The 22,138-nt window shown below is 35.9% G+C and overlaps 2 protein-coding genes across 5 annotated transcripts in view; one reads left to right on the forward strand and one right to left on the reverse strand.

Moving 5' to 3' along the window:
- The window catches only part of Phb2 (prohibitin 2), a 37,524-nt gene extending 21,429 nt beyond the window's left edge, over nt 1–16,095 (forward strand). The window contains exons 7-9 of one of the 3 annotated variants that reach the window (XR_014443342.1): nt 815–914; nt 10,032–10,107; nt 15,837–16,095. Coding sequence is in view for 2 of the 3 variants with exons in the window: in XM_083135224.1 (XP_082991350.1) it covers nt 815–914; nt 15,837–15,916 (180 nt within the window). In the remaining variant the exon portion in view is untranslated. Of the gene's footprint in view, nt 1–814; nt 915–9,120; nt 9,168–10,031; nt 10,108–15,836 lie in introns of all 3 variants that reach the window. The other 2 variants (XM_083135225.1, XM_083135224.1) reach the window with 2 other exon arrangements.
- The window catches only part of Mlh1 (DNA mismatch repair ATPase Mlh1), a 74,246-nt gene continuing 66,769 nt past the window's right edge, over nt 14,662–22,138 (reverse strand). The window contains exons 10-12 of one of the 2 annotated variants that reach the window (XR_014443341.1): nt 20,667–20,857; nt 19,142–19,585; nt 14,662–15,986 (exon numbers count right to left, since the gene is read on the reverse strand). Coding sequence is in view for 1 of the 2 variants with exons in the window: in XM_083135222.1 (XP_082991348.1) it covers nt 19,421–19,585; nt 20,667–20,857 (356 nt within the window). In the remaining variant the exon portion in view is untranslated. Of the gene's footprint in view, nt 15,987–19,116; nt 19,586–20,666; nt 20,858–22,138 lie in introns of those variants that run through there. The other variant, XM_083135222.1, reaches the window with a different exon arrangement.

The following is a 22,138-nucleotide window of genomic DNA, read 5'->3' on the forward strand; positions in this document are numbered from 1 at the left end:
AAAAAACACTGCTGAAAAATGTCTTCAGAGATATTGCAATGAAGGCCTCACCCTCCCTACAGTTCTTACATTGCATCCTCCAACTATCAGGTGTTCGGTTTGTTTACGAGATGATGGAAAACAGTATCTGCGAGCAGCTAGAATGGAGTCCTACCGTAAGGGTATTTTCAAGCTTCCAGAAGGGTGGGAAAAATGCATGCAAAGAAATGGAGACTTCGTTGAAAAGTAAAGAAAAGTCTGTAGATTATAGGGATGGGCCGATATAAAATTTACCAATACCGATATTCTACCGATCCGATATAAAATTAGAAATGATCCTTGAAGAACCTGAAAGGTTCATTGACCTCCTTAATAAACGTGTGTTTCAAGCATATTTAGATATTTACTTTTTAGAAATTATGGCATGGAGATTATCCATAAAAATTACAACAAAATGGCAGAATTTTGCACTAAATTATCAGATATTTATTGATATATCGGATCGGTAAAATAATCGGTAATTTTACCGATAAACTGATATGACTATATCGGCCGATACCGATAGACTACCCATTAATCGGTCCCATCCCTAGTAGATTATGATGTATGTTTTTCTTTAATAAAAGCCAAAAATCTGTTCATGAAAAATTTTTGCTGATTACTTTCAGTATGCCCCTCATAATATGGAAGATGTTCTGTGTCATGTACGATAGTGAAGGCAGTAGATCAGTTGAGAGAATAGATGACTATTGTGAAACACAGAACTTTTTCCATATTATATCCACACCACTTTGCTCAACATACCATGAGTAATTTTGTATTGTTTTCTTTCCAGATTGCAAGTTCCCAGAATCGAGTGTACCTCAGTGGTGCTAGCCTTATGTTGAATATTAGTGATTCCGACTTCGATGCAAGCTCAGAAAAGCTAATAAAAGGCAAGAAAAAGTAGTAGTTCTGCTTTCATTTGTTAGTAACTAGGGATAAGAGTACAGTAAAGTTTGTTAATGTCACTTTGTATCTTAGACATATATTTAGTCTTAAAAGTGCCAGATGTCAGTTTGTGTTTCTCTTATACACACTGAAGAAATGTATTTTTTAATTTTTTTTTTTTTTGAATGGTTTTTGTTATTTGCAGTCTTCAGTAAATGAAGTGATCATTGGTGAGTTTACCAGACACAAATGTACAGTATACAATTTATACAGCTAACAAATAAATCATATTTGCAATATTTTTTGTTTAATTTGGATCAATGTTGCTTGAGGTTATCATTATCAGCTTCTTAGCATGTTAATTAGATTTGCGTATTCTGTTCCTTTCATTTTGTCTGTAGGCCACACTATATTAGATTGCATCAGCCAGTTATTATGTTGATAGTGACGCTTAGAGTAATGCTAAGACACCATTGTTGCTTTTGCTAGTTTGGATTGCATTACTTCGGTTGTCTGCATTTACAAGATTTTTTTATTGTCTTTTCCTTAAGTGTGATTAGATATAGACTTTTAACACATATTTTTTTTCTTTTGTAACTGATCAGTGGTGGTAAATTCATAGAGGCACATAATTTTGGTAAATAATAAAGCAAGATTTCGGTACAAAAACAGTCAATTTCGGGTTCAAAAGCGGTAAATAAAATAAAATTTCGCTGTTATAACGGTGAAAAACTGGCATATAAAATGACATTTTGGTTTTAAAAATGTGAATGTAATCCCAAATTTGATATAAAAAATTGCACTATAACACAAAATATACATATCCCTAAGCACATTAAATCATTACCAGAATATTAAATTTATTCCTGTATAAAGGTGTCCATCTTTGCTTCTCAAATGTTTGCAGCAGAATTAATCAATTTTCTGTGAATTGCATAACTCGCAATTAATTCTGAGTTCAGAAAGTGTCACGTTGGTATATAAATGGTAAATTTCGTGTTTAAAGAGTCTATTTCGCATTTTGCAGTTCATTTCGTGACAAAAAAGGGTTTGAAAATGCACCTCACACCTTTCAGAAACTTGAAAAATTAGCATTACAATGTGTTATTTCACATTTCGTATTTTAGTCAAAAACTAAATATGCATGCCTCTATAAATTCATGACTGTGGACTTTTAACCAGTGTACTTTTTTTAAAAAATATATGTACACAGTTTCAGAGACTTGTGTCTTTTTCGGGGTGGTGCATCTTGTGTTATGTAATCATGTAGTTGGTCCTTGGAACACAGGATATATTTAGGTTTACCACATGATTTGGCACACACAGGAGATGTTACTATGCAGAAATTGCATCGAAAAATGCAAGTTCAACCAGGACTTGAACCTGGGTCTCTGAAATGTTAATTGCTTCACCTGATTTATTGCTGTTGCTGTTTTACCTGTGTGGAATTGTCTCAGCCAGTGCTACTGCAACGGAATCTGTTGCCTTTGGAACACTGATGACAGTAGCAAAAAATCATGTGAAGCCAGGGCTGCCTGGGTTGCAAAAAAATGGCATGGTTTGCCAGAGATCCAGGTTCAATATGCGAGCCTGCATATTTCGCTTAAATTTCTAGTCATTATTGGTGGTAATGCCTTGAAAGGTTATTTAGCAGTGGCTGAAGTTCCATGCTGTCTAGAAGTGTGGACAGTTAGACCAAGTTGATGGCATGAGTTAGTGCAAAAAAACAAACAAAAAAAAACAACAAAAACACAGCAGCAGCATTCTGTTAACTATACTAACTTCATCTCAATTTTCCTTGTCTTTTCATTCATTCACACCATCGAAGCATGTCTGTCTATCTGCCCAGCCTCTAGACGGGGTGTAGCCTTGGCTACCACTAAATAACCTTCCAGGCATTACCACCTATACTGCCACCATTCTCCAAAAAACAATTGTTTCATATGAAGCTACAAGTGTAATTTACACTCCTCACAAAAAGTTTTGAATATTGTTGTGTTATTGATGGATACGGCCTTAGAATGCAACAGCACATGGTATCTGTCATGTGGACGTCTACATATGGCACCGTGCCCATCACCTATTGCCTAATATAATAATATTCCAAATTTGTTGTGTCTAATATAACAATATTCCAAACTTTTTATGAGGAGTGTATTAAGATCATAAGCAATGGATCACCGAAGCTATCACATCGGATGTTCTTAACTGTACGACAAGAGTGGGGATATTATTGTGATTTTTGTGTGAGCAGAGGACTACACATAAAACTCTACTGAAAACATGAAACTTGGGAGGCCTTTTTTAATTTACTCATTAATTTTATGTATCTATGAGAGTCCCTTCCAAAACTGAGACTTATTTATTGTCCCTACATTGTTACATAGACACACTAAGCTTAGAGTTAACTTCCATGCTGATAAACCAAACATGAAGAAACAACAGTGTTACTGAGGCTGCTATGATTAAATATTGAAACATAACATGCTTCCATGTTTAGCAATATGCTGTGCAAAACCAGGGACCTGAACTCTATCACTATCATATCTTTATCAAAATCATATATTGCTGAACAGAAAAAAATCCTGATTTCAAGGGAAATTTAAGCATGTGTTGTGAAATGACTTTCCATTTACTCTCATCATATGAACGCTAATAAGAAACCCTGTATACTATCCATTTGTTACATAAGGTGACTGTGAAGATTAATTGCTTCATAAATAACGCTATATTCACACAGCACTCAGTCTAACATAAACTAAACTCTGGTAACATAGTCGTTTTTTAATCAAGGTGTCCTGAATTCATGATGGATGCGGTAAACGTGGTTGAAGAATTACGTGAAATATCGTATTTCTGCGTTGCACAATTTAATGGCTATTTCTGATTAATTTCGAAGACTCTTGTCTTCATTCACTAAGGGTACGGATATGGTATCGTGCCACTGCTTTGTTAGTTCCCGGGCAGCAGTAGTTGCATTTTCTCCCATTTGGCAGGGCTGGCATGTTTTTCCTGGCTTGCATCATCTGCTGTGCTTTCTGTTGTCAGACCCCCTCCAGCCACGAGGAACAGGAACTGCACCACACACCTAGCAGCACGATGCAGTAGACAGCCCAGCCCCCCAACCACCACCCTGAGCACCACCTGACAACAGAAAGCACAGCAGACGATGCAAGCCAGGAAATGCACACCAGCGTTGCCAAATGGGAGAAAATGCAACTACCACTGCCCGAGGATCTAACAAAGCAGTGACGCGGTACCGTCTCTGCTCCAGATGCCGTACCCTGAGTGAATGAAGACAGAGAGTCTTCGAAATTAATGTGAAATAACCATTAAATTGTGCAATGCGGAAATACGATATTTCATGTAAGTAAGTTGTCCTGAGTTCGATACCTGGTGGAGGAATATAATAGAAGATCGGTCCAGTCCCAATTAGCCTTTCTGTGCATAAGTGGACTTTAAAAAGATACCATAAAAATGTTCTTTTGTGAAGATTTAGTAACATTGTAGTCAAACAGCACGAATTGATTGTGTTATATGTAGTTGTACGCTACAATATCCCCACACACTCAGTCTGGGCTTCCCCAATGGCGTAATGGTAACATTGTCATCTTGTAATCAAGGGGTCCCAGGTTTGATACGTGGTGTAGGCACATGGCAAAGTGGTTTGGATCAGACTGAACTGTAGGTCTAGTCGCAATTAGCCTTTATAGGTGCATAAAGTGGACTTCAAACAAAAACTCGAACACACCCAACCCATGGCATTTCCCCCTAATACACATTTGTTCAATGTTATAAGTGATGCAACGTTAGGAGCAATTTTACAAGTCTTCTAAATTATGGTATTAATGGTAACTGAAGTACATGATCAGAAATCTCCAAAGAGACTATGGGTTTTATCTTGTTCCACTTGAGAGTGTGAGAAGTCATTCACCATTTAAGTTATTGTGGGGTTATTAGTTGAGTGGGAGGCATGCAATCGATCAACCTTCTGCAAGTCCATGCCAGTTATGTGCATGTTATAGCTCTAGTTGCTTGCCACTACTTTTGTGGTTATTATTTTTATTTATTAATGCCTTATTTGAAATGGCAGAGTTAAGGCCGTTTCTATAAACATGCAACTGTTCCGTGTATTACATTTGGCATATTTAGCACCTATGTTCGTAGTTTTAAACATATTGTGAAGGGTCTTTTGGTACAATTCAAGTCAATATGTAGTCTGAAAACTCACCACAATGCCATATAGTCTGTTTTTCTATCCTTCCAATCCATAATACTCTGTTCAGCACATTTTTTCTCTTTTTTTTTGAAATGTGTGTGGTATGAGTGCAATGGAAATATTTATAAATATTCTGAACAATATTTATACACAGTTCAAGCATTGCTATCTGAGACCATTATTGGTATCGACTGAACCTTAACAAACAAAACCCCGGGGGAGCATCGTTGCCTTGTAATCAAGGGGTCCCAGGTTCGATACCCGGTGGAAGCACATAGTGGTTTCGATTCCACTTTAAATTGTAGATTCAGTCCCAATTAGGCTTACTGTGCATAAAGTGAACTTAAAACACCAAATCAACCAATAAACAAACAAAACTGCTTTCAGCAAATTTTCCTCTTTGATGGAGTGGCAACATTTCATTTTGCTTCTTGTGATTGTTAGAGCCTATACCCCCTTTTTTTCTGCTGGAATTTTGGTGCTTTGTGTCCTTTGGTGTATATTACTGTGAAAATTGGGTAAATTCTCCTGTAGCTACAATTTAACATTGAAATCAATTTTGCATTGATTTTTAACGAAATGTTTGTGACCGAGTGACTTAAGGAGGTGCAACTAAGAAATTCTGGGTAGAAATTTTATGTTTATATAGAGAGTACCCATGTGAAAAGTCTTTAATTATCATATATATCATGAACAGCAGGGTTCTTAAATTTTCGTCTTTTCCTGCCAGATCTATAAAATTACTTAAAATTTTCATGTTGGATGTTTGAGTTGACAACAAATTAAAGGAACACTGTGAAATGCAAATACAAATTATGATTTGAACAGAGCTTCATTGTCTGACCAATCGTGATTAAACCAATATGGTGAGACTGACTTTACTTGGATTTTTTCTGATCCTAATAAAGCAAAATATTGTAACATCTTCCCAGATTTTACACTATCCCTGCTTCATAAGTTATTTAGCTACAGTCCCCTGAAATCAAGTGTCCACAACTTTTGATTTATGTTATCCCAGTTATCTTACAGCTATTGGCTGTTGTCACCAATTAAATTGAAAAATTTTATCAGGGTTTAAACATGAAATCTTGATATTTGTCCCAGTAACTCTGTGATGGCCTAGCAGATAATGCTGTGACCTTGTAATCATGGGGTCCCAGGTAAAATTCCTGGTGGAGGCACACTGATTTGGATCCCATTATAAACCATAGTTGCAGTCCCAATTAGCCTATCTGAAAGTAATGACTACTAGTGTTAGACCATTAGATAGTATTTTAGTGAAGAAATAATCATTGTGGAAGGTCAGTTTGTTTCAAGTGGGGCATTGATAACCAGTGAGTAACATTCTTTTACTTCTTTGTAGCTGATCAGTGGTGATTCATTCATCTTGAGTTTTTGGGACTTTTATTAAATATTTACGTACCTACGTTTTGGAGACTGATTCAGCCTTCGTCCTCATGGTAGTGTGTATATGTAATGAATCATTGTTTAGTCCCTGGACACATGGTGGTTTTTTTTTTTGGAACTACATCTAAAAAGGATGTAAAATCAACTGCCTTGGGGGATTGTTTCCAGTGGTAAGGCTCTGCCTCGTCTGCACAGATCATAAAAGACCTGTTGTAAGTGAAGGTGCTGGGTAAGATTATCAGTGGCCCTGTAAAGTAATAAATCTCGAACCCTGCTTTGGCCAGTCAGCATACAAACAAGGATCAGTGTAGCACACACACTGGGAGAACTGTATGTCCACAACCATTCAGGGTCTGACAGTTGCACATAAGCGGCACTGAAGGAGATTAATTACAATTTTTTCTGGTTGATTACTAATCTTATCAACCCATAACCACTTGACAAGGTGGAGTCTGGGCCACTGATATCATACCTGGCACCTTCACTTACAACAGGCCTTTATGACCTGTGCAGATGAGCTGGAGCCTTGGTCATTGGAAATAATTTTCCAAGGGAGCGGATTTTACACCCCTATTAGACGTTGTCCCCAAACACATAATGTGTCCAGGGACTGAACAGTGATTCATTAGATATACACACTACCCTGAGGGCGGAGGCCTCCGAAATGTAGGTATGTAAATATTTAAGACAGTGGTTAAAAGTCCAAAAACTCAAGCTTCTTTTTATTGTTCATGTGAGTGTGTGTGAATGTACACTGGTGTCCAAAAAACTAAGGTTAATTGCTTTTGCAAAGTTTTATTTTATTTGAGTGGAACCCAGCTATTTCAAATGCACAAAATAATTTTAAATTTTTGGGTGTCTTGGCACATGACCATTTTGCACCTTTCAAAGTGCACAAGGAAAATCCTATATCTAAAACCTTTACCTTAAAGTTTAAAAAGGGGTGTTTCTCGAGAAAGAGAAACGTGCACACAACCATCAAACAACCCTCCATGGTATCTTAATGCTGCTGGTAACAATGAACAGAAACAAAGCCATAGAACTAACCAACAGTGCATGCATTCCAGTGGTACCAAAATACCTACTAATATGCTGCATTATGCCCCAAACACCAGCACATGCAGTACAGCATGCTGGCATACTCTTCTCAAGATGCAGTCGGCTCTTGAAGAGGGTGGGAAGGTGGCTGATGTCCCCCCCCCCCAACACATTGTCCAATTGCATCTCGTGTGTGCTCAATAGGGTTCAAATCAGGGAAACGAGTTGGCCATTACAAGCACCTGGTATCTTGTTTCCAGGTAGGTACTCATGCATGATGGCAGCTCTATGCGAACACCCCTGAATAATTGAACATGCTCTAGAATGACCTCCTAGTATGTCTAATCTGTTAGTGTTCCTCTTTCAAACACATGGAGAGTTGTACGTGCACTCAATATGACGACTCCACACCTTGATAATAGTCCCTTTCTACAAAGTTGACAAGTTCTCTCCAGATAAAGACATACAGTAAATCAATTTGCAGACTAAATTGGGACTCATCTAAAAAGATAACACAGTCCTATCATCCCTGTGACCAATAGGAATTATCCTTAATTTTAGGATACTAGTGAATATTTTAGACATGGTTTTATAAATTGAAAGTTGAGTTCATGACGTTTATATATGTTGGATGAAAATGTTGTCATGTAATATTTGTAGGAATCACTTCAATATCAGACTAATGAGTCGAGAAATATGCAATTCGTGTTTTTTTTTCTTCCCACAAACCATCTTTTTATGGCCTTAATTGAAAAACAGTTGTTAACATTTTACAGAATTGATACTTTCTGAAAATTAAACATGATACATATTTATAGTTGTCTGAAGCAAGCTTAATAATGCCTAATGTTCATACTCCTCTGGAATTTACTTAAATCATCATTTATTCTTCATCACATTTTTTGCAGAATACATGTAGCTGGCCCCTGTGGTGGAGTAGTTAGCACATCGCGCTACGATGCCAGGGGTCCCGGGTTCGAATCCTGGCCTTGGCATGGATGTTTGTGAGTGTCCATTCATCACTGTCATCATGTCATCTCTCATCCCCATCTTCGCAAATTTGCCAAAAGTGGCACAAGAAGCGAAGTAAAATGAAGAAAATCAATCAATCAGAATACGTGTAGGACAAAAATAATATATGAACAAATGAAATAGATAGGTTGTAATGTTTTAGCATTCCTGTCATCAATATTGGGTGACATTGCACTTCATGTATTGGCTAATCCAGGAAAAAAATTCTAGGGGTGACTACAAAAGAGCCCTACAAGGTGGGATTTACTTGCAAAATAATGGAAATGATAGATTTAATTCATTATTACTATGTATATTAAAAAAATTACACAATAGTAGTATACAGATTAAAATCTTTTACTTTATTTTTTCCAAACTTTCTTATTGATACTATCCATTATTCATTTTACATTTTTGTGTAATATTTTCATGAGGTACTTTTTTATATGCAAATATGTGTATAAGTTGTGACAGGTTAGAATTAACAGTTTTACCTTGTTTAATTACATGTTTCTTTTGGTACCTAAATTTTGCAGTTAAAGGGAATCCCTCGGGTACTGAAAGTTCTTAATAGTTTCCACAGGTAAGTTTTATTGTATTTTGCATCACTAAATGATTTGTAAATATTTTCATTATACTGAATTGAATCATAAAATATAAATATACGAAAACATGAGCAACAAGAGCCCCTAGCATGCAAGAAATTTGGTAAAATAGGATTTTAGAGATGTTAGTATCTTATTTTGTTTCTAATTTTATTTTTCACGAGATGCTAAAGATTTTCACTAATATGAAACAGAACTGGATAAACAATGTCAATTGTTATCTGACAATCTTGATCAGCCTGCTTTTAAATTTTAGGGAGAATTCACACCAAAGCGACAAGATTTCACCAATCAAACTCAGGCTTGTGGGGCCTGTCATGCCACTTTGGTGTGAAACATTGCTGTTGATTGGCTTGTTCCTAAGTGTCACATGTCATGTGCCATTTCGGTCTGAAAGCTCCCTTGAGGTCATGCTGCTATGGTGTGAAACATTGCTGTTGATTGGCTTGTTCCTAAGTGTCACATGTCACGTGCCACTTCGGTCTGAAAGCTCCCTTGAGAAGCCCTGTTCCATATCATAGTTTTAGCTGTGGAAGATAACAGTGGGTGTTGGAACACTATTACATGCAGTTGGTCATATAGTAGTGAAAATCTTGTTTGTGGAATGTCGGCAGAAATATTATTTGCTAGTAGATGTAGTGGCTTTTTAGTTGATTTAACATTGTTCTGTATATAGGAGCTCAGTATGATCCCACACCCTTTCCAGATGCTTTGCAAACAGTTATTATGTAGTGCATGTAGATGCTTGATTTTCTTGTGTTCTTTTCCTCTTGCCTGAAACCTTTTTTCTTCACCACTTACTTTGCATCCATTTTAACCTTCACGTGTTTCCTTTATCCAAGGTTATGATGAAAAGTTTTGAAAGTTCATGATCTTGATAAGGCAGATTGAGACATAATCAGTGGAGTTCTTTAATAGGTATGTAACAATCTGTTCTATTTCTATTTTGGATACTTTAGATTATTTTCAACCTCCCTAGCTTACATGCAGTATCTTTTTTCTTTTTAAAATGTTCTCTGTCTGAAAGAAATTTGTAGTGATGGGAAAATGTGGAGGACAATGAGCGATCGGGCCAACCTTGTTCCTCGCTGACACCTGACAACATTACCCATGTTGATGAAATGGTGAAAGCTGTTCGACGTGTTCATCTGAAGGACATTGCCACTAAACTTGGCATTTCCTGTAGTAGTGTTTACGACATTGTTCACGATTTGTTGGGATACCGCAAGGTGTCATGTCGGTGGGTTCCTAAGCATCTTGATGATGTCCACAAGGGCAACCCATCCATTTTCAAACTCCTTGCACCATTACTGCACACTTCACACTGATAAACTCTTGTCACCATACACTGGCTCCATTTCCCTGTGGATATCTGTGGCTGTTTGTCCTTTGCACCATAAAAAACAAATAACACTTCGCTGCTCATATGGCATGGACTTCCTGAATGGAAGAAATCTGAAGTTACAAGAAAAGCCTACTGCATCGCTCGTATATCTCGCTTTTGTAATAACACTTATAACAAGCCAGAAAAAAAATAGTCGGAAAGACTTTTTGATTTGCTGTCGTACTTGTAGCTAAAAACTATGAGAATCATAGATAGAATTACAGAAATTGAAACTGTGTGATCACGATGATTATAATGATAATAATGTCATTTAGTCAAATATTGTAAATGGGCATGGTCCTATGACATCGGAAAGGGGCAACCAGTTTGCACTAGGGATGACCACAAGGTATGGATTTCAAATTATCTGATACCAGTTTCGAATGCAACAGGTAATCCAAATATCCATATATCGGACTAATATGGTTATTCATGATAACAGAGTATTCAGAATGCTATTTACTTTTTCAAGTTCACTAAGTTATTCTGGTAAAAGTGGTGTCTGACAGAGACAGAGAGATATAGAGAGAGTAAAGCAGAGATCTGTGAAACGGGTAAATAGAGAGATTGGATGAAGGTTTATAGAGAATCCGTACAGGAGAAATACGAACATGAGTAATAAAAAATATGTGAAGCCGAGTAAATGATAAAACTGTATAGATAAGGCACATATTCAGATACTCCAGATATCTGGTATACAAGTCTTATGCAAATAAAACAGGAATTAAAGAGCGTTCTTGTTTTACATTTAGTTACAAGTTAACAAAAACATGCAAAAATTTGTACTTGCACATCAGGAACTGCTTGCCATTCCCAAACTAAAAGATCTAGATATATTGTGGATGACACAATCTTTCAAAATCTGCAATTAGATCTTAGCTGATGTTAACATTTTTTGAAGTTTTGGTCCATTTAGCTGATTACTTCATACTGTATGATCATAAAAGAGGTAATAGTCCAAAGCAGTTAGTGGTTACAAAAAGGTGTATTGAAAGTTTAAAACTGTTAGATGTTACTTTCATATCTCGGTTTCTTGTAATTGTGGTAACAATGTGGATTTTGTGTCATATATATGCGTGTGGATGACAAGACAGCAGAAACCACAATCTTCATGTACCTACCGTGCTCCTCTCTTTTGATATGCTTTATCAGAAGTCTGCATGTCATCCATCTCCTTTGCATGGGAACTTTATTTTGTAAAGGTTGATACAAACCCTCCTGCATTAATCACCCAATGTCCTTCCTTCCTTTGCCTGACATTCCTGTTATGGTTTTCCGATGACCCTCCCAATTTCTGAAACATTTTGGTTGAAAACATAGATGCGAGTGACCAAGTGGAAAAAAAAAGAGAGAGAAAAAACTGTCTGATATTGACTCCTGCAGTTAGTAACTGTTATTTTCCATTCCGAGGGAAACTGCCCCTACCCTTCCTTTCAGAATCTGCTATGTATGCTTATGTGCCATATCTGTGTCAACATTTTACTTGGGTGTAAGTGTCCACTCAATGTTTACAGTCATCAAACTCGTTGAGCAACCAACTCGCCTGAAGCCATAACTAATATTTCCTCGTAACTTGTCTGGAGCATGGTGCTGATCACATCACCTCTAAAAATAATAATAATAATAATAATAAAAAAGTCTAAGATCGAGAATGTGTGGGGCTGTACCTCCATATTCCCCCTAAGCAATGTGCACAGGAAACTTTACCTACCTTTTCCAATTATATTCTGATATCACCTCCTTACCAAAAGCATTACAACCCCCACTCATTCTCAGTGATGTGAATAATTGTGATAACACCATTATGTCCAACACCTAATATCATTCAGATAAGTTGAATTATTACTTGCAGCAAGTTTTGTCCATTGTTGAACTCTAGAAGCCATTTAAAACATTCCTCTCTGGACCGCCTGCTTTAAAAATGACTCGTGGTGATTGAATTTGCTTTGAAAGAAGTGTTGTGACTGTACCAAATTATAAACTATCATGGCGCTTACAATAGAGCCTGTTCAATCCAATTGTACCTGTAGAAGCATGTTCGTAGCTACTAAATGAAGTAATACATGCCTAGCTATAAGTTTGTACCAGTAGTGTTTGTGTTTTAGTGGACAATGAGCATTTCTAATGCAGAATTCGCAATTAAAACAATACACAAAAATGGAGAAGGGCATTGCAATGTCATTGTAGATTTCTGCCAGTGGCAACCTTCAAATGCAATATACACACTAGAACACAAGTGATTGCGAATAAGTGTGGCTCATTGTTGTTCTTTTTTAGTCATTCACAACTTCTGCAGTGACTGCACAAAAAATGCTCATGTGTCCATACACGTCAGAAATTTACTGTTTTGGTTAACGCTCGTGCCAGCATAATTCATGCTAAATAATAAATGGAATTTTCACATGTCTTTATTATCTTTTCTGGCACATATTCATTTTATGCACAATATTTGTACTACTTCAGTCTTCATCAGGCGAATGATAACGAGGATGCTAATTGGTTCTCTTTCAGAATACACACACATTTTGTTTAATATTTAGGTCATTATTACCTTGTTTCAATGCTAGGAGGCATCTAAAAATGGCATTTTCTATCCTGCATGTATGCATCCATGTGACATAGATTCATGGTTGCGACCAGGGGTAGAAAAAACAGGTGCCAGCTCCTTTTCAAATTATTTTTTTTGACAAATGTGGTCTAAGAAAGCCATGAATCCAACTAAGATAAAGCTACACATTTTGAAGTATGATCTTAAAACATTTAATTTATTAATTAATACAAGATTGGATTAAAATCAATTCTTGCACCGAAGTGGCCTTCCTAAAGAAGACTCTTCCAGTAACTGCACAAATAACTACAGTAAAACCTCGTTAATCCGAACTAATGGGGGAATAAGTTGACTGGTTTAACGAAAGTCCGGATTAACTGAAATAACCGAAAAGAACAGTAGAAAGTGCATTAAAACTCCGTTTATAGCAACAAAACACGTTTATCATGGTGTATTTAAAGGACATAGGCCTAAATACACTATACAGTACAGTACAAAGTCTGCAGGAAAAGAATTTCATCAGTGGTTGACTGCCTTTTCTTTGGGAAGTTCTCTGGTTGACTTCTAGCCACATTTAAAACCTCACATTCTGCTTTTTTCCCCCCGGATTAAGTGAAGTCTGGCTTAACAAGGTTTGACTGTATTCTAATATATGGCTGACTACAACATCGCTGCAGATTTTAAAATTCGGCTAGCATACACGTGATACAGAAAACTTGCAAACATTAAAAACCACATAGTGTACTCGTTATTTTAAAGAAAGGTAATGGACATTTCCATAAGCGAACTCTAAATATTAAAAAATATGTTTTTTTAGCACTGGATTTGAAAATTCAGGTGCCATGATGACTGGGCACCCTGTATTTTTTTACCCCTGGTTGCGACTGAACATTATATTGTCATGAAAATATAAAATACTTTTGTCTAAACATGTACCTTTGAATTTTCCAAATTTTCCAACCCACCTAGGTACATCACCAGGAAAGGGAAGTGGAGTAAATGCACTTTGGTACCTGACGATCATAGATCTTGGTAGCCATGTTGTCATCCACTTCATGTGGTTGTTAACAACACATGGTATGACATTTTACATTTTTTTGTTATACAGTAAAACCTTGTTAATCCGGACTCTGATAAGCCTTACTTCGCTTAATCCGGACAGGCAAAAGTGGGGGGGGGGGGGTAAGCAGAATGCAACGTTTTAAATGTGGCTAGAAGTCAACCAGAGAACTTCCCAAAGAAAAGGCAGTCAATAACTGATGAAATTCTGTTTCCCGCAGACTTTGTACTGTACTGTACAGTGTATTTAGGCCTATGCCCTTTAAATACACCATAATAAACGTGTTTTGTTGCTATAAACGGAGTTTTAAAGCACTTTCTACTGTTCTTTTAGGTTATTTCAGTTAATCCGGACTTTCATTAAACCGGTCAACTTATCCCCCTATTAGTCCAGATTAACGAGGTTTTACTGTATTTTTGTCAGAAAAAAAACTTTTTAGTACGCTACAGAGAGTGTAACCAATGAAAGCAAGCATTGTCCTGTGGAGAAATTTTGAAATTAAATCTTTAATGTAAAAGAATAAATTAGCATATGCATACATGCTGATATATGTGGCATTCTATGTGAAATCAACTAATAAAGAGGCACTTTCAAACCTCGTATTTTGTGATCCTTTTGAAATTTGGCATACTGAACGGTAGGAACCTATGCAAAAATTATAGAATTGTATCTTTTTGCCTGCTTATTTGGGCAGTTATGGCACCTGGGACAGTCATAACTTATTTTAACGAGTGTAGTGGACCTTCGAAATTAATTGGTCACAAAAATGAGAAAATCACATTGAAACATGACACTTTTTGAATTCCATTTCATTACATTCAACCATACCATAATCAGAACATGTTTAAATTTGTGTGGGTATGGAAATTAATGTAAAAAAATCCTGTTTTACTGGATCTCCTGATCCCACTGTCATCAGCATATTGTTTTTTGAAAAAAATTAAATGACCTGTTTTTGAGAAAATGGCTGCCAAAATATTGATTACGGCACCTTCAAAGGAGGTATACAAAAGGCATGTTTTATCTCATGTGAAAGTGCTAGTCTCAAGATCTTTACAACTTCAGTAGGTGCCTTAATTACTGAAATATTGCATGTTAAAAGAACCAAGATTGTGAAGAAAACAAAAAATTGGTCCAATTCATACTTTTTGCACCCATGTATTTTCATAAATACAGAAGATGGGGATCTACAATTTTGCAGTGTGGCCCATACAGCATGCCAAATTTCACAAGAACCATAAAAAGTAAGGTTGAGGGCCTTGTTGATTTGACACGGAATGACCCATATGCATGAATTTAGAATGGGTAGCAACTTGAATGTGCAGGAACCTCTGTTCGCATAATACTCTTTCCACAGGATAACATTGCTTTTTAGTGTTAAATCCAACAGAAAAATAACTGCCATTGGCAACTTGTGCTGCACTGCTGCATACATTCAGAATAAAAAAATACCACTTTTCGAGGTCTAGTAGCATCAAAAGGTGGCTTTAACGAGGAAAATGTTACCAATAGAAGTTGATCTGGATGTCCTCTCCAAGCTGCAGAAGTTTGTCCATGTACAGCAACACCTGTATACTCTGTAATAACATTGATATTCTTTCAATTTTTTTATGATATACTCTGATCTGAAATTAATATTTCTGCATGTATTTCAGGTACCACAGGCAGAAGTAAAAGCATAGTACTTGAGGGAGCAGAAAAGGTTTTTCAGTCCAAGGATGGAAGCCAAAAGTGAAGACTTAGTTTAAGGATTGCTTTTATTGAACATATTTGCTTCTCGGTCAGCTGGATGCCTGAAGTTAAACCTGTACAAATAAAGGGAACAGCCAAAGTAATTCGAAATGTAGTTAATACCTAATCCTTTCATTGTATGAGCATAGATTTCTTTGTAAATAAAAAATTAAAATATTAGAAGTTTATTAGTTTGAATCTTGTCCTTTTCCTTCCAGTTTCTATTAGCAGCAGGGTGGATAAAAATCATGATTTTTATCAAAAAACATTTTTGTTGATTTTTTAAAATTTAAATCAGATTTTTTGATTTAATTCAATTTTTTTTTTAAAAAAACTCCCACAATTGCTTGTATGTTTTTTGGCACCATACATATAAATATATGTTTTTTTTATAGAAAGGCTTTTTCTAGTAAAGTGGCCTGTAAAATATTTGAACAGTTTGACCAAATAAAAAATTGTAAGCAAATATACATTTTTCTGTTTCTGATACTGTCCCTACTATGGAAATGTTTGTTGAGTGTGTTAATGAAACTATAATAATTTCAGTAACTTTTCTTCCAGTGAAAACAAAACATTCTGGATGTACTGTACTCTACAACTGTAACTTAAAATATTAACTTAAATATTTTTATAGTTTTTGTAGCTGAATTTTGGAATTTCTTTAATGATAGTTTGAAAAATATCAGCTGTCATGTTTATTTACAGTTTAATGATAATGATACTATTTAACATAATTAGTATTTTGTATATTTTTCTACACAAAATGTTTGCTATTTTTGCCTATAAAAATTACTGAATTTCAAATCAAGAGAAATGTGTGTTTACAATTCCTTTCATATCATCAGTACATATATTTTATTTCCTTTATTTTCCTTTCCCAGAGCCTAAAAAACACCATTAAATGATTTTGAGATTAATGTACTTTCACTAATCCTTATGTACATTATTCTGTAAATTATTTATTTAAAGTGATTTAAAACTTGATTTAAATTGCAATTTAAATCAATCTGATTTAAATCAATCCATCTTGATTAGCAGCACAAAAAAGTTATCCTTCTTTTATTAAAAACTGTTCATTCATGTTCACTAATTCAAATGTGTATTTCTCATTAATTTCAGTGGCAATGCCACTATCTGGATGTTGCTATTATGGATGGCCAAATCTGGATTTATTACTAACTGGAATCTTGATTTCGGATGGTTTATGAGGTCTGTGTATTTGCCTGACACCAGACGACATTGCCATGAATTCGTGGCATCAGAATCTTGACCCAACTCTCCCAACTGAAATTGCTTTAACGCAGTGATGGCTCCGTTAGTAAAAAAAAAATACTTATTTAAATTGCAACTAAAGCATCACATACAATGGTAAATAGAAAGGTCTGGTTTGAATTTGAATATATATACACTGTGGTACAGCCAAAAACTAGCATTCTGAACAGGCCTTAGAGTACATGATCAGTGCTTGAAAAATCTTCAGAGCTAGGCGCCAGGAAACCACCTACTAGCAATTGTGCATACTATAAGAAGCTGAGCTGGCCCCCGTCGCAGAGTGGTTAGCACATCACGCTACAATGCCAGGGGTCTTGCGTTCGAATCCTCGCCTGGGCACGGATATTTGTGACTTTTCATTCATCAATTTCATCATATCATCATTCATTACCATCTTCGCAAATTAGCCAAAAGTGGCACAAAAAGCGAAGTAAAATGAAGCAAATCAATCAATCAATCTATAAGAAGCTGAGCATCACTGTATTCAAAACATCGCTAAATCATGTGAGAAAGGGGGAAATGGGGAGTTTGGGAACAAAGAGTAAGAAATTGTTACTTATTCTATGGAATGTTCACAACGTTGATAAAAAATAATTTGCGAACTTACGCTGTACTGCAATTTGAACTTAGAATCTTCAAAATTTCGTTAATGCAACTTTAAAAAATGGCAATATTACAGCAAAAGATCAGTCGCCAGGCTGAAATTTTTAGTCGCCATGGCGACCGGGATTTTTCGAGTCCTGTACATGATCATGGTGAAATCACTAAGACGAAAGTTAAATAAAGCACATTAAGAACTTTGACAAGTTCCACCTGAAATATTGGGGAAAACCTCTTCCCTGCGGAATCTGGATAGCAAAATTTCTGAATCTGGATTCCAGATATTTTTGACCATCCCTAGTTGCTACATGAACAGCTGAGCTCATCTCCAATTGTTGGCAATTAATAAAATGGACCTAAACAAGCTATTACAGTGTAATCTCAATTTTATGTTTTTCATGGGACCATGATGAAAAACCTTACCCTTTTTGACCCTATGTCTGACCTTGTCTGACATCATGATTTTCCTATTCCTGTCTGATGTCAAAGAACATCAGACACTCATTTTGCATGTTTGTTCGCCTGCTTCACAGTCGGAGTCTGTCCGACACATTTCTATATGTAGTACAGACTCTAGCCAACAGATAGCACAGGTTGTACTCTTTCTGTTTCTCGGCAGGCCATGTGTTTTGATGTGAACAGATGATCATTGTATTTGTGCAGTAGTGCTAGTAGGAAAATGGAAGAGAGAAGGCGTGTAAGTGAAGAAGATATGGCAACCTAATTTTTTGGGGGGACAATGAGATTGAAGGAGAGTTTAGTGATGAAAGTGATCATGAATAAACTCTTCCTGTATGCAGTAATATTGGTTCCAGTGAATCTGAAGCTAGTGATGAAGAAGGAAGTAAAAGAGTAGCTGAAAGGTTTATTGTGATGGTGTGTAACATTTCCACAGAGTGTTCAGCCAAAGTCTGAATATTTGCAGCTCTTCTTCTCAGATGATATTATTGACGAAATTGTGACTGCAACAATATATATACACAGCAGAAAAAATACAGAAGGTGACCCCACTAAATAAGAGCTGGGGAGTACGCGAATGACAGAAAAATTGGATTGTAAAGGGTTGAAATGTGGAAAAATGTACAATTGGGGTTCCATTGTGGACATACAGCAAGTTCAGTGAAACGAAGGAATTGATATTGCCTTGGTAATGTGTTTAATGAGTTGAAGTTAAAGGATGGGAATGTGCCTAATAGATGAATGCAGTGACAGTATCAGATTTCTCAGAGAAATTGTTTTCTATCCTTAACTTTGGATGGATGGTTTTAATCGTAGGATGTCATCTCACACTACCTTGTGAATAGTTACATAAGAATAACATAATTATGAAGAAAGAATATAAAAAAACTGTACTTACAGTGAGTAGTGCGAACATTTGGACTACTCAAGATTTCTTTTTTGAAGGCAAAAGGTCTTACAGTTGGTGTTCATAGAATAAAAACCTTCAGATGTTAATCTTCCAAGTTGACTGGGGTACATTGTCTCACTGCACACTTTAGAAGGTGCACATTGCAACTGTTTTTTTAAAAAATACTTTCTTGTTATGAATGGTTAATTTTTGTGCAGTCCTTACCAGTTACCTGCTTCTTCCGCACTGTTCATCAACAATCACGATTAAAAAAAAAACAACTCACAGTTAACACCTTTCAAACACTTTATAAAGGTCCGGGAGATTGGCTATTTGAAGAAATGTTCCATCTTCTGAAAAATACTTGGGAGGTAACAGCATTTGTCGAAGAGCAGGAAATATGACATGTTCAACTGTCCACTTGTAAGAAACACTTTTTGTCTCTTCAGATACCTGTGAACAAATGTAAAAACAAATTCATGAATTTCCTGCAGCTAAGTTGATGACAACTTGGCATATCAGGAAAAGAAACCAAGTAGTCTTTTTTTCTTCTTTTTTTTTGTTTGGAAAATGAAATACAGTGGAACCTAGATTTTCCATTTTTCAAGCAACAAAGCTGAAAAAACTTAATTGCAGGAAGATGTAAAATTAGAGAACATTTTAGGATATTTTGCCACGTTGGGACCATCAAGATGGAAAGTATAAAGCAGAAAATGTACAATCCAAGAACATAAAAATGAGGTTTCACTGTATCAACATACATCAATCCTTTTATTTATTTATTTTCAGATTTGGTGCAATGTTTCTCAAACTATGAATTAATAGACCATTTAGCAACAAAAAATCTCACACAGTGTCCTGTATAAACCAGAACTCTCCATCTTTAGCCCCTAAAATTTTATTATAGATAGGTATCTGAACTTTTCACAATTAAAATAACACTAAAAATTTCAACCATCTCAAATGAAGATTTCACTTGTATACATTTTGTTACATATTACATGAACCTATTAAATAATGTTAAAAAAAAGATAATAATTTATACCAAATGTCACCAACATAAACAAAATGTCTCAAGTCATAACATGGACTTGTATTCTTAATGCAAATGTTCAAAACATCCTTGTGGAAAAGGAGCTGCCAGAGCATGGTGCTGACCACATCACCTCAAAAATGGCAGAGATCGAAATGTGTGGACCCCTACCCCACATCTCCTAAATGTACCTTCATGCATGGTGCTATATATTCATATTTATCTACAGTGGAACTTCGATTTTAGGTTTTTAAGCGACCAAGGTGGAAAAATTTTAAATGCAGGAAAATTTAAAATCAGAAACATTTGACTGAATGTATAATGTGGGTAAAATCGAGATTTCACTGCCTTATGTAATATAATTATAGTACAGTCACGAACACTTCTGGGTTGTAGCAACAATATCAACTTTCAATGGGATCATTACAACCCACAAGTGTCTGTGACTGTACAATCTGTGTGATTTCTAAAGGGTTAGGTTACTTCCTTTATGCACATTACCTTATCCTGGCTGCTTTGGGTTGCATCCAGTTCAACTTCTTCATCATCACATCCAGTTGGCTGCACAGCATAGAACTTTGCTGTTTCCCTGCACAAAGTATTAAAGCATTCTCTTTCCGAGTCCCATTCCACTTCAGTAGCCAAGCGCAAGATATACATCGGAAGACCTTCCAACTGTGGAGTGTACTTGTCTGTGACGAAGATACAAAACAAATTCATAACAGGACATATCACTAACAGGATAGACTCTTATACAGAGAAGGTATTCAAACAGCTTTTGGTCAAAATTATGGCAATAAAAGTAAGTAATTTAATTATGAAGCCCTTACAAATTATGAAAATTTCATAATATTCAATTACATAAACATATCAACAAATAACAAAGTCTGAGGTGTAAGCAGGCACTTACAAGGGACCTATTTGAATTTCATGTCACAAATGCAATGTCAGGGTGGCTACAAACATGCAGAAATGAAATTCCCTGACTTTTCCAGGTTTTCCAGGACAAAATTTACATTTTTCCCTGACAATTACAAACTAAACTAAATCGATGTTTTTGCAAATAGAAATAATAAACTCACACAGATCCACGTATGGTTTTGTTAAGTACCAATATTATTTTCTATGAAATTGACTTAATTTCTCTATTCTCTATGATTTGAATTCAAACTGCAAAATAGTGAATTTGGAAAATTATTACAATTCACAAGCTAGGGAAGGATTACGGAATTTTGTCATACGCAGTAAGTTTAAAATTAAAATACTTGATTATTTTTAAAGTTACGACTAAATGAGATAAGAGTGATTGATTAAGAAATACAATTTGTAATTTATCAGTCTCCTTATACATTCTGGGTATTATATATTGATATTTCCACTGAGATTTGGAACCCTCTGCTTGCAAGAACCATGAGTGCGCACTCATTTTTCAATCCATAAAGCTACTTCTCTCTTCTCTGTAACGCAAACAACTTGCATATAAGTGAAACAATTGAATCGAACAAAATAAAGTGTCATATTTCCTTACATTATCAATGGGATTTCTGCTTCAGTACAGTATATCCAAGTGAAGTACAGTGAAACTGACAGCATGCAGTTACACCATTATTGCTGACGAAAAGGGTATGTAGGTATTAGAAATTTAACGCAAGGAATTTATAGAATTCCATTGTATAGGTACCTGATTTAGCTAACCACACAATAAAACAGGAAAACACTAATAATAAAAGCTTCTGAAAGTTCATATACGAGGGGCATCCTGAAAAAAGCTCCAATGGTGCCTATACGCAGCACTAGTGGTCGGAGAGTGACACACACACACATGCAGGCAGGAAGAAGTGGCATGTAACTGTAATCTGGTAAGCCGTTTTAGGACAGTTCTAGGTTAAAGATTGCAGCTTTCGTACAGTCTCCCACCGAGTGCGATGTAGCCTACATTGCACGCTCAGAATTTGGCACAGAGCCACCAGCAA

Source organism: Lepisma saccharinum, chromosome 14 (assembly GCF_977018435.1).
Source record: "Lepisma saccharinum chromosome 14, izLepSacc3.1, whole genome shotgun sequence".
In the NCBI taxonomy this organism is placed as follows: Eukaryota; Metazoa; Arthropoda; class Insecta; order Zygentoma; family Lepismatidae; genus Lepisma; species Lepisma saccharinum.